The sequence below is a fragment of the Condylura cristata genome, unplaced genomic scaffold (assembly GCF_000260355.1).
Source record: "Condylura cristata isolate star-nosed mole 26May11 unplaced genomic scaffold, ConCri1.0 scaffold00002, whole genome shotgun sequence".
Lineage (NCBI taxonomy): Eukaryota > Metazoa > Chordata > Mammalia > Eulipotyphla > Talpidae > Condylura > Condylura cristata.
In genome coordinates this window covers 54,218,984-54,231,080 of record NW_004567103.1, presented here as the reverse complement: position 1 = coordinate 54,231,080, position 12,097 = coordinate 54,218,984, and the positions used below count along the sequence as shown (strand labels likewise).

The 12,097-nt window shown below is 37.1% G+C and overlaps 1 protein-coding gene across 2 annotated transcripts in view; it reads right to left on the bottom strand.

Annotated features, from left to right (window-relative positions):
• PLA2R1 (phospholipase A2 receptor 1, 180kDa) overlaps positions 1-12,097 on the bottom strand; it is a 99,506-nt gene that overhangs the window by 54,307 nt on the left and 33,102 nt on the right. For both annotated transcript variants that reach the window (XR_001145719.1, XM_012728593.1), the window contains exons 7-10: positions 10,392-10,586; positions 9,027-9,184; positions 5,698-5,796; positions 2,415-2,527 (exon numbers count right to left, since the gene is read on the bottom strand). Coding sequence is in view for 1 of the 2 variants with exons in the window: in XM_012728593.1 (XP_012584047.1) it covers positions 2,415-2,527; positions 5,698-5,796; positions 9,027-9,184; positions 10,392-10,586 (565 nt within the window). In the remaining variant the exon portion in view is untranslated. The remainder of the gene's footprint in view (positions 1-2,414; positions 2,528-5,697; positions 5,797-9,026; positions 9,185-10,391; positions 10,587-12,097) is intronic.

Here is a 12,097-nt window from a genome sequence, read left to right as displayed (position 1 = left end):
ATCAATTAGCAACTACAAGCTTGGGTACTGGTGAGTGACAGGAGTATCTTGAATCAAACAGGAAATCAGTAATGGAAGAAAAGGATTAGGGAGGCTGCTAGTGGACACTCTTGGATCTGAGGAAACTTTCCATTCACTGCCCAACCTTCTCAGACAAAAGATGCTATTGAAAACTATTTCAAAGTATATCGTCACTCAGTGAGCAGTACAGTGTGAATCTTTCTCACTTGATAATGTGTGGGTAAATAAAAATTGAGAGTATGGTGCCTTTTCTTCCCTCAACCTCCATGTCCCTTTTTGGAGCTTCTGCTTTGGATGTAAACAGATTTGCAGGGTAACATGCATGTATGCATGACTGGGAAGGATGCTTCTCCGGGGCTAATGTATGGCACTGCTGGGGCTTAGCTGCTGACCACATTGCATGCCAGGCTCACTGGGAGAGCCCAGGAGGTAGATGTGACAAAAACAAACTTGGCAATTCCCTAGTTCTTCTTTAGAGTTGGACCACACATTAGTATTGGCTGCTGTATACAGTTTATCAAATAAAAATTTAAAGTATTCACATCATGCCTCACATCTAGTTTTGGTGGGAAATGAAACAACGAATATTTCTGCCACATGCTTTCTATTATTTTAAAAGAATTCCCAAACAGTTGTTAGAAAATGAATTTGAGCTCTAACAAATTTGTGCTTCACATTGACACTATGGCTTGTCTACAATGTCATTGTGAGCTTGTCCAGTTGTGGTTGTTATACGTTCTTTACTTGTTTCATATATTGTGTTGTATCTCTTCAGGAGCTGGCCTGCAAATACCACTTAGACAACCACTCCATGCTGTTCACTTCTGTACAGTGTGCTGAGGTTTCCTGTGGTACCTCCCACAAAGCAGGCATTGAAAAGTTTTCTAATAAATTCTTGACTTGATTAGTTGTGCGATCAGGTAGTGTGTGAAAAGTAACACACAGACACGCTAACAGTGTCAGGTATGTGACAGGACTCAATGACTATTCCCAAAAAAGAATAGGTGAAGCAGTTACACGTATGTTCTTTAGTGAAAAATGTAATGAAAGTATAATTCACAAAAAGTGCTTCATTAGTCAGGTTTCTAAACAAAGTCCAAGGTGGATTCACTGATTGGAGGACTTCCAAGGTTGAAAATTTTGGGGTAGGTTAACAAATTGAGGAAAAAGCTTTGTTCTGCCTGGTAGTTTTTCTTAGAAGGAGAAAGGTAGAACTAAAGACACTGAGATGTGTCAAAGGTGGAATGGGCTAAGTGTAAAGTATTTCTTTGGTCAATTTATTTTTCCAAATACAGTTCATCTGTGTGTGTGAGAGACAGAGAGACAGAGACACACAGAGAAACAATGTGTGTGCATTTTTGTAAACCGAAGGAAGGAAGGTGAGCAGCGGAAGAAAATACTGGTGGCTTTGAATTTGAACTTCCTATGTGGGAGGCTGGAGAAAGTACACAGGAATTCCTCCTCCAGTTTAGATCAACATAATTGTTTCCTAGTATTCATTGGATTTTTTCGGGGGAGAGGGTGAAACTTTTCTTTTTTAAATATAATCATTATATCGTCCTTCATTTTTGTTCAATGTATGGTTTCCCAGTGAAATTCTCACAGGAAGGAGAAGGACCAGGACAGGGGTGGGAAGATCACAGGGACTATGGTTAGAGGATATATTTTAAAAGTGACTATCTTGGTTAAAAACAAACAGTGACTTGCTTTGCAGGTTATACATTCCCATAGAATCACTGAAGAGTTCTCCTTTGCTTCTGTTTTCACCTGGGAGGAGTCCATCTCCCAGCTCTCACCTTTCTCCTGGAGTTGCTAGTGAGCCCGAGGTTATTTTTGGTATTTTTATCCCCTACTTTACATCTGTAGCATGTTTCATAGTACATGGAGTGTAGAAACTAAAACAGGAGCAGTTTCTCTGTGTGTGTTGAGCAGACACTGATGCACAGGGAAGTCTAAATCTAAACAAACCCAGACCTTAGACCCAATAGGGAATTTTTTGAATATCCTAGTATGTGGTTAAGTTTAAAAATCTTATATGACTTAAACACATTACATTAAAAAAACAATATTTCTTTTCCAATATAAACACTTAGATATTAAAATCTCAATATAACCAAGCCAGTACATTAGTAGGTCTAGTTAACAATTTTTAATAATTTTTAAATGAAAAGTAAATCATCTTACATTATAGCACTTGTTACTCAAAAATCAATTTAGTACAAGTACTGTTTGATTTAAATATGTAAAATATGGTATAAAAATAATTTAACACTCTTACTATGTATGGCACACATTAGATGTTGAAAATTTACTGATGATGGCTAGATTTTATCATTACAAGAGCTCTGATGTTAAAGCACAGTCATGTTTTTGATGGGAATTTCCTACTTTACCTGTTTGTAATGGTTACAAGTGCAGGAGGACAGTAATAACCACTGGAGGCATGCTCAAAGCTTCGAAGGACAGTGTCAATTTTGTAACAGAATCCACCATGTCTCTTCCATCCCTTAAAAAAGGAAAGGAAATTAAGTACATAATCTGATTTAGTGAAGTAGCATAAGATGTTTTTGTATATTCATATTTACCACTTACATAATTTTCTTCTCAGCCTCAATCAAAACTCAAATCTTGAATTTTTATTTTGATATTGTGATACATGTTCTGTCTGCTAATGCCACTAGCTACAGCCACTTCTTTCTATATTTAATTAATTCTATAAACCTAAAAAATTTTTAAAAGATTTATTGATTTTGTGTACAGAACTGGGGTACAGGCCAGAAGTGCAGGGGGTGGTGAAAGTATTCACCAGAGACAGAATGGGGAGCAGAACAAGCGGATTGACAAAGTACACTGCTGAGGGGAGCAGCAGGCGAGACAGGAGAGGTCTGCCACGCCATGTTGGTCACCGCCCTGGTAGAGGTTTGAACTTATGCTGAAGCAGCTGAGACTAAATTTGCTTAGTACTGCTCAGTGCTTTAACTCTTTGCGCTACCAGGGAGGGCCCAAATCTAAAAGTTTTAAAACTTTAAAAGCAAATAAAAATAAAGGGTATTCACTCAGACTCTCTCTCACACACACATAATCTCTCCATATTTATAAAATTTCATACAAGTGGTTTCTGCAAAACAGTAGAAATTGAGTGTTGGTTCTGAAGTCAGGTTTAAATTCTAGATGGCCTTATTTAGTCTCAGTTTTCTTTTCTGTAAAAAAGGGATAATAGTGTCCATGGGTCCATGGGGCTCTTCTGAGACCCAAAGAGAGACAATGAAGGCTGAGAGCTACAAATTAATCAGGAGATTCAGTACAAGTAAAGTAGACATACCTCTTTAATAACAGTGTATATTTTAAAATTTTTCTTTTAATTTCTTATATTATTCTAGAATTCATTAAGGGTAGAGACTTGGGTGAATTGGGCTCTCCTGGAACCCAATTCTGGGATGACACAGAATAGTTTTGGCTGGATCATAACCCCTCTAATGGAGATTGACTAAAAATTTTTTTGGTAAGGATTATTACTAATTGGTTATCCTTTTAGAGAAGATGCAAGCAAGCATTGGCACATAGGCAAAAATGACAAATGTATATCTCAATCTTGAGAGGAATAAAGGCTGACTCTATTCTTTAAAATCATACAGTATAGGAGATATGCATTCATTAGTCTTCACATCTACCTATATGATAAATCTATGTATTTACATGCTATTTGTGCCATGCCAATATTTACTTGAGTTTGAGCAGAGATAATATTATTTCTGCTATTTTTCTTGGAAGGTCTTGCCATAAAGTAAAGAAAATCTTGTTTTAGAAATCAGCTATTTTAGTTCAATACATATTGAATGAGGTATGGATCACAGGAGCTTCAGTTTCATCCAACAAGATAGAGCTCTGATCTCATTCCCTTATCTTCTACCCACCTCCTTATCTGTGTGAGGAAGTAATAGCTCTAGTCAGAGCTCCCTTTGGATCACCCCAGATGGCCAGTGCGGTTAGAATGTGTTTGTATTTGGGACAACAGAAGGAAGAAGGCTAACAATGTGACCTTCCTCACGAAGTATTCCTTCTTCATTGATAGTTACTTGACCAAAAAATAAATAAATAAATAAATAAATCCAAGAACTAAATAGGTTTAAGTAAAGGTGCACAGTCATAACCAGAAAAACAAGGATCCTTTATTATAAGCCTTTGTTCATGCATTGAAAATGGAAGAGAAATTGATTGCACCTGTGAATATCCTTGGAATATAAGGTGCTGTTTCACTTAAATGAAATGATGATGATGACACTGAGATAATTGCCCTAGATCCTAAAACCAGTACTTTTGAAAAATAGTCTTTTCTCTTACTAGCATGTATTTTATAAGTTAATATTGTGTGTGCAAACTCTAGAGAATTACATTGAAGAAACTTTCAAAATCCTATTCATAGACTGATGCACAAAAATATTAATGGAAATTTCACCATAAAGTTAGAGAATTATTTATGAGCTTAGAATCTTTAAATGCTAGTAATGCTGGCCAGAAAAGGGAAGTAGTCTATAAAAGTTTGAATAGCACATCAGTTCTATTTTTGTTGTGAAAATATTACTTGTTCTTTGTATAAAATAAAACACTTTGAGTTATTCTAAAAGCTACAATAAATTAAAAAAAAAGTTTTAAATCAGAGAGTAGGTCAATAATCAGTTATAATTAATTCAGGAATTATAATTATTAACTAAAATGTTTTGTAACAAGTCAACTATGTCATAGGTACTCTTTGGCTATAGTATAAAGAGAAATTCATGTTTATAGTTAATTAATAAATCAAATGCAGTTTCTGTGGAGATAGGTTACTGTTTAATTGGAAAAGAAAAATAGGATTAGAGGAGAAAAATGATGAAAACAGAACTGTTTAAAACTAGATTTGGGAACATTTTGAAATTCATAAAGCATAGAAATCACTATATTGAAATCTGAATTCTTTAGTGTGTATGTATGTTGCAAGAGAGAGGTAACATGTATGTGCTGAAAATAGTGATTAGTAGATCTTTTTGTAATTTTACTGCAGGACATTGAATGTATTTTAAGAAATATACAACATATTATTTTCTACTTTATATGTTAAATAGTGTTTTAAAATTACTTAATATCCCCAAAATAGTTTATTACTTACAATGCTATTTTAACCACCTTTCCCAAATAACAAATTGCAAACTTGTACTTCTATTATTGCATGCTATTCAAATATTTAACGGAAGTGAAAAGGAAAACACAATTCTGGGTGCAGGAAAGTTCATTCTCTGACTCAAAGCAATACATTCATTTTGACTCTGACATTCCACTGGAAGATGATGAAAGCCACGTGTGACACAGGGCTTGCACAACACTCATTGCACAAATGGTGTTACAAAGTCATTTACACTTTTTATCTAAAAAGAGTCATAGTCTTAGGTCGAGAAAGACGGCAAGACCATAGTCCTTGGCATAGCTGTAAAACCTTCATATACCAATTGTTTGGTTTGTTAGAAGTAGTTCACATTCTGGGGGTAGGGGGAAGGAGATGGGGAGGAAAGAAAGAAGGATGGGGAGGAAAAGAAAAGAGGGAGCAAAGCCAGAAAAAAAAGATTCATTTTAAACCAGAGTGGGTAACTTATTCCAGTTACGAGGTTCCCTGTACCCTAATTGCAAGGTGAATAGACTTACCTCTTTACAGCCTGATTCAGCATCAGAAAGAACTTGACCTGCTTTCTTGCAAATGTAATAAAGTGTCTCCTGACAATCTTTAACTTTCCAGTGTCCCTCCTAAGGGGAAAAAAAACAGTACAAGTTGAGTAAAACTCCCCATCTCCACCTCTGTGCTGATGAACCACACCAATTGTTTTGAATAAAAATATATATGAGTGGGAGGCCCTGCTCTCTTTTCATTATTTAAACAACTCAAAGACAAGCAATCCAGAATTGGTGGGCAGATGGGAGCTGGAACTATTTCTTGATTGTGTGCCAGGTTTAATAATGGGTGATTTTCATATATTATCTCAACATTCCTGTGACAGGAATATTATTCTTACTATGTCAAAGGTTAGATTTAGTAGTTTGCACAAGGGCCTATAGTCAGGAAAAACTGGAGCTGGGTTTTAATACAAATTCAGTCTGACTTCACGTTAATCTGTTCTCACATTTTCTTTCAAGCAGATGGGATAGAGCAGTGATTCTCAATTTTTAAAAGGGCAACAGAATCATCTGGACAGACTACTAGAAACTGGGTTACCATGGCCAATGTTTCATTCAGGAAGACCAGGTAGGCTCTGAGAATTTGCCTTTCTAACAAGTGTTCAGGTTATGGTGATATGCTGGTCTGAAGCCACACTTTGAGAACTATTTCAATGAAGCAAGTTCCTGGAGCAAGTGAGAATACTGCTTTATCTCTTCAACAACTTCTAAGGCTTAAAATAATTGTCTTATTGTTGCACATATGAATATGATGCTGGGGGCAATCCCTGGAAGCCACCATGAATCATCCTAGAGAACATTTTGTAATTGAACTTCATGTTCAACCTCCACTATCCTTTATCAAAGATTCTTCAAGGCCTTACTCCATTTCCTCTTTATATGATGAGTAGATACCTTCATTCTTCTCTCAGTTCCACCAAAGGCTGTTTGCACATTCTTTATTAATAATGAAATGCAATAACTGCTAACTGATTAAAAATTTATTCACCTAAAGGATTTTGTATCTGAACACAAACCAAATATTTAGGCTAAAGCCACGTAGCTCAAATTTTAGGCGAATAGAGAACTCTTCCATGACCCTCAGAAACATGATATAAGAGGCTAACACCTTAATTTGTTAGCAGTACCGGAGTCCTCCCCTATGGAGCCTTCTAGCAAACATCTAATTTTAAGATAGTGTCAGGTGTATTGTATTTGCTTGATAACTATTGGATGTCTGGCTGGCTGGCTGGCTGGCTGGATGAATGAATGGATGGGTGAATGGAGAGTTTCTTCAGTTCTCTCATTGAAATGTAGATATCAACCATGCTTAGGTAAATTGTTAATTATAATAATAATATCCATACTGTTCTACTTCATGAAAATAAGTGCAACTACTATTTTAGAACCTACAGAGCTGCCCAAAATGGGACACCCCCCCCCAAACATCACACTGCTAGTAGCATTGTCCTGGTATATACAATCATATTAAAATTTATCCTCATGCTCTTAAAATTAATTTACCTGTCCAAATGTTGGCTCCTGTTCTATGCATATGCTTCATGAAATATCCATATTTGTCAAATAATAAAGGGGAATGTCAGTAGGATATGAAGGTCATCTTAATTACAGCAAAACCAGTGAACCTGGTTCTGAGTGTGATTCTGAGACGTGGCCCCAGTACTATGATTACAACTGCTCTTATTTCATGGCAGGCTTAAAAGATGAAACAAAGAAACATGTCATGAAAATAAGTGCTTCAAAAGTTTCGACACATGGTTGGCACAATTACTTTGTCAAATGATTTAAATAGCATTCAATAAACTGTTTTTTTTTGGGGGGGGAAGGGATAAGGCAACTTTATGGTATGGTGTTGATTTGAAAGAATGAGGATATTTACCAAATCTTTTTAATGGCCTAAAACTGAAGTGAGTTAGTTCAGCAGCTTTCTGATCAAAGAGATTAAGTCTATTCCAAACATATAATTAACCCTTTAGTTGGTTTGGGATTAAACTGATATTGTATAATCAGATGTTTTAAATAACTGAGAGACTAGAATTCAAGAATATGTGTGATGTTAAGGCACCAGGGACCGTTAAATGTAGTGGTCTAGGGAAGGAGCAAAATTTCCTATTGATTATCATATTACACACATTACAGGACTCCGTTTAGTTTAATAAGATAATGGAACTTAAAAAAACCTATTATTCTGGCCCTCCCTGGTGGCGCAGCGGGTTAAAGCACAGCACTGAGAAGCTAAAGCCACTTCCGCATGAGTTCAATTCCCGCCTGCCCCGGAGGTGACCACATGGCGTGGCAGACCTCTCCTGACCCGCCCGCTGCTCCCCTCAGCAGTGTACTTCGTAGATCTGCCTGTTCTGTTCCCCACTCTGTCTCTGGTGAGGCTTCTCGCCACCCCTGAGCCTCTGGCCTGTACCCCAGTTCTGTATGAACAAATAAATAAATCTTAAAAAAAATAAAAAAATAAATAAATAAAAATAAATAAATAATTTAAAAAAAAAACCTATCATTCTGTAGACTACAAACCTCAGTTCTTATCTTCACTAGGATGGTCAATGGCTCCACCACCCACAGATTTTTGCTCAAGCCACATCCCATGTCTAATTTAGCAACAACTTCATTCTGCAAAAGACTTTGAATCTGTCAGCAATTTTTCATGCTCACTACCCCCATTCAACCACTGGGTAACCTCTAAACTGGTTTCACTTGTTTCTTTTTTAACCCTCAAACTATGGTCTTTGTAGCAGCTACAGTTGCTTTAAACATGTAAATCAGATTATGTCCTAGGCTTTTTGAAGCCCTTTAGAGTTTCCTGTACCATGGTCAATAAATCTCATATATTCACATTTCTCCTGCCCCATCTCATACACCTCCTCACCACTTATCCCTCATGCTGCACTGGTCTCCTTTTTGATGAGCAAACACGGCAAGACTTGGATTGCATTTGGGCTTTTGTTGCCCTTGGCCTGCAATGTCCACTCTCCTGCCCTTCAAAAGCTTTTTTTTTCCCCCTTTAAGTCCTACTTAAATGTCACCTCTTCTGAAAACCTCCTTGACTGCTGTGTCTAAAGTAGTTGTCACATGTTTCTCACCAGCATGTCACTTGTTTCCTCAGAGCTAACATCATGACTATAATTGCCACTTTTTTCCTGTGTAGATGTGTTTACTGCCTGGCAGGGGAGCCCCATGAAGAGCAGGGACTGTGCTTGTCTTGCTTTCTGCTGCAGCTCTCAAGTCCCAGGCATAGGTGGCCCTCAACACAAGTCCAGCAAAGTGAGCACTGAACAGATGAATCAACTTACAGATTGCTCTGCTGAGACACATAGCTGGCTTCTATTTGGAAAAATTTGGGGCTCAAGTGTATGCCAATTAGTAAAGGTGACAGAGGAGCCATTGGACCATTCAAAGGAAACTGGAATTTTACTGCTGCTCAAACCAATCCATGTTTCTGATGCATTTTCTGTAAGAGATAAATGTACATTACTTATAGAAATCCTAGTATCTGCAAAGGATCCTAGTATCTGGGCCATTACTCAAATATACTGCTTTGCATGTGATTTTTCATGTGATGAAACCCAATTCTTTATATAAATATCTGTTTAGCTTTATAACACTTGTACTGTCTAGACCTGCTCTACATAAAAGACTTCTCACTGAAGGAGATTAGGAAAAGCCAATGCAAGGACAACCTTTTAAACAAATCAGATTGCTGGTACTTTTAATTAGTTCCTGCTTCTGTAGGGAATGTATACCTGAAAAATCTGGTTTTGCTCCTGCCTAGAGAAAGGAAAAGTAAAAAGATCCATTGGACTAGGGGGAAGGTATTTTAAAAAAAAGTCTAACTTTACACTTTTTTTTTTTTGCCATGGAAGTAAAGGAACAAATACTCTCAGTTTTGAAATGAAAGCAATGGGGTTGCTGGAAAAGCAAACAAAGTTTGGCAACCCAGGTAGAGTAAAAAGATAGTTGGTGAGAGATGATGTTTTAGTGCCCCTATTGAAAAGAGGCAATCACAAGATTCTTTGAATCTCAAATGCAAAGCAAGAGAGAAATGACACAGATTTTTGTTTTTACTTGAACCTAAATCCTCACATTAGAAACACCATCAGAATAAAGTTTGGAGATTTTTTTGTTTTCATTAACAAAATTTCACTGTAAGTAATTTCAACATTGTGACTTCAGAATTGGAAGTCAAATATGCTGCTAGTAGAAGCAGATCTGTTTGGCTGTTGGAAGCTCAGTGTAACTAGGGGCTTGGAACTTCTGAACATCACACGCAGCTTGAAAACACCACACCAAACATATTTCCATTTCTTTAGCCAAAGTTATTGATATTTAAATCCCATAATTTGTCTCAGGAATGCCCCACAGTGCTTGGATGACATCACACTATTGCTCTCTAGTGGTCATGAAGCTAAATTACAGGTTCACTTGCATGTTCAAGAAATGACCTTTGCCCAGTTTTATAAAAGGGTAATATTTCTGGCATATGTGAAATGTTGAAAAGTTTATGAATATGTATTTCCTAAAAATTCAATGCATTTTTACTCCTGGATATTATTTAGAAACTTCAGATATATTCAGAAACTTTTAGATAGTGATTATCCCACTAAAACTGATAATTACTATATTGTATACTTCCTAAGTCAAGCACATTTGGTACTTACCATTTCCAAGGAGAGTTATAAGAAACTCCACTTCTGCCAAGGAAGCTATTTCTATTAATGTACTGTTTTCACACTGGCAAGAATGCAAAGCATCATTCCAGGTCTTTTCTTCTTTCTGAAGTTTATAGCAATTACGGTTGTGGGGATTCCAGCCGGGTTCACAGTGGGTAGCATAATATTTCCAAGTATCCTTTTCTTTTTAAAGCAACAAAAACCAATGTCATTTCCTAGTTATTTTTATGGGACTTATTATCCTTAATATAAGTTGTCATTAATATATAATACTAAAATAATTTGAAAACAAAAACATATAGGAAAAAGACAACATATACATCATAAAATTCTAGATCTTCAGAGTTGAGACAGATTCAATCTATGATCTAGATATAGGATCTAAAAATTCTCAGGTCTTCATTTTCCAGATGAGATTTCTAAGGCACAGAGATCAAGAGGTTTGGTAAATATCCTATACCCCAGCTGAAGAGTCAGGGTGAAATGTGAGTGCCTTTTTTTTTTTTTAAAGATTTATTTATTTATGCATCCAGAATTGGGGTACAGGCCAGAGGTGCAGAGGTGGTGACCGGCTTCACCAGAGACAGAGTGAGGAGCAGAACAGGCAGATTGATGAAGTACACTGCTGAGGGGAACAGTAGGCCAGTCAGGAAAGATCTGCCACACGGTGTGGATCACCTCTGGGGCAGGGATAGAACTCATGCTGAAGTGGGTTTAGCTTCTTAGTGCTGTGCTTTAAGACTCTGCACTGCAAGGGAGGGCCCCCCTTTTTTTTATTGTTATGCAACATATCACTTTGCATATGTCCCAGCTTAATACTTTTTATTGCACTTATTTCAAAGACATCCATTTCAAATAAACACATGCCCAGCTAAGAGCCTTGTTGTTATGTCCAGAAATCCCCTTTTTTAAGTCAGGCAAACTCAATTATTGTTCATTTGACTACCTGGTTTCCCCCTCCTTTGCTTTAATTTCCTTGCTTCCCTCCCCAGTGAACCCTTGAAACCTTAGGCATCCCACCCTGAGGTCCTCTATAGACAGAACCCCAGGTCTGTGCTCTCTCTCTCTCCCCTGACCTGGCTGTCTAGTCATAAGAATGCTGTGTACCCTCCAACATCTGTGAATAATAATAAATTTAGTTTAGTTTTTTTTTTTAAAGTTTCCTAGTGGTTGTTGCTGAAATGGTCAAGCAATCACAATAGAACCACAAAGGCTAGTCTAGCCATAACTTTGGCTCTGAAAGGGGAAATGTCTGTGGGTATTTACCGGGGCATAGGCATCAGTAGGCTGAGACCAGCACAAAACATAATTTAGAAATTAGAGCAATCCCCATTTGAAATTTCTTTACACTGAAAAAGTAGTATGAAACACACTTTAAAAAGTATTCCATTTAATGTATTTCATTCTATATATATATGTATATATACGCATATATATATTCACACATATATATATACATGTCCATTATATGTATATAATACAGTTCATTTTTTTTTTAAGATTTATTTATTTGTGCATACAGAACTGGGGTACAGGTCAGAGGCTCAGGGGCGGCAAGAGGCTTCACCGGAGACAGAGTGGGGAATAGAACAGGCAGATCGATGAAGTACACTGCTGAGGGGAGCAGCGGGCGGGTCAGGAGAGGTCTGCCATGCCACGTGGTCACCTCTGGGGCAGGCGGGAATCGAACTCAT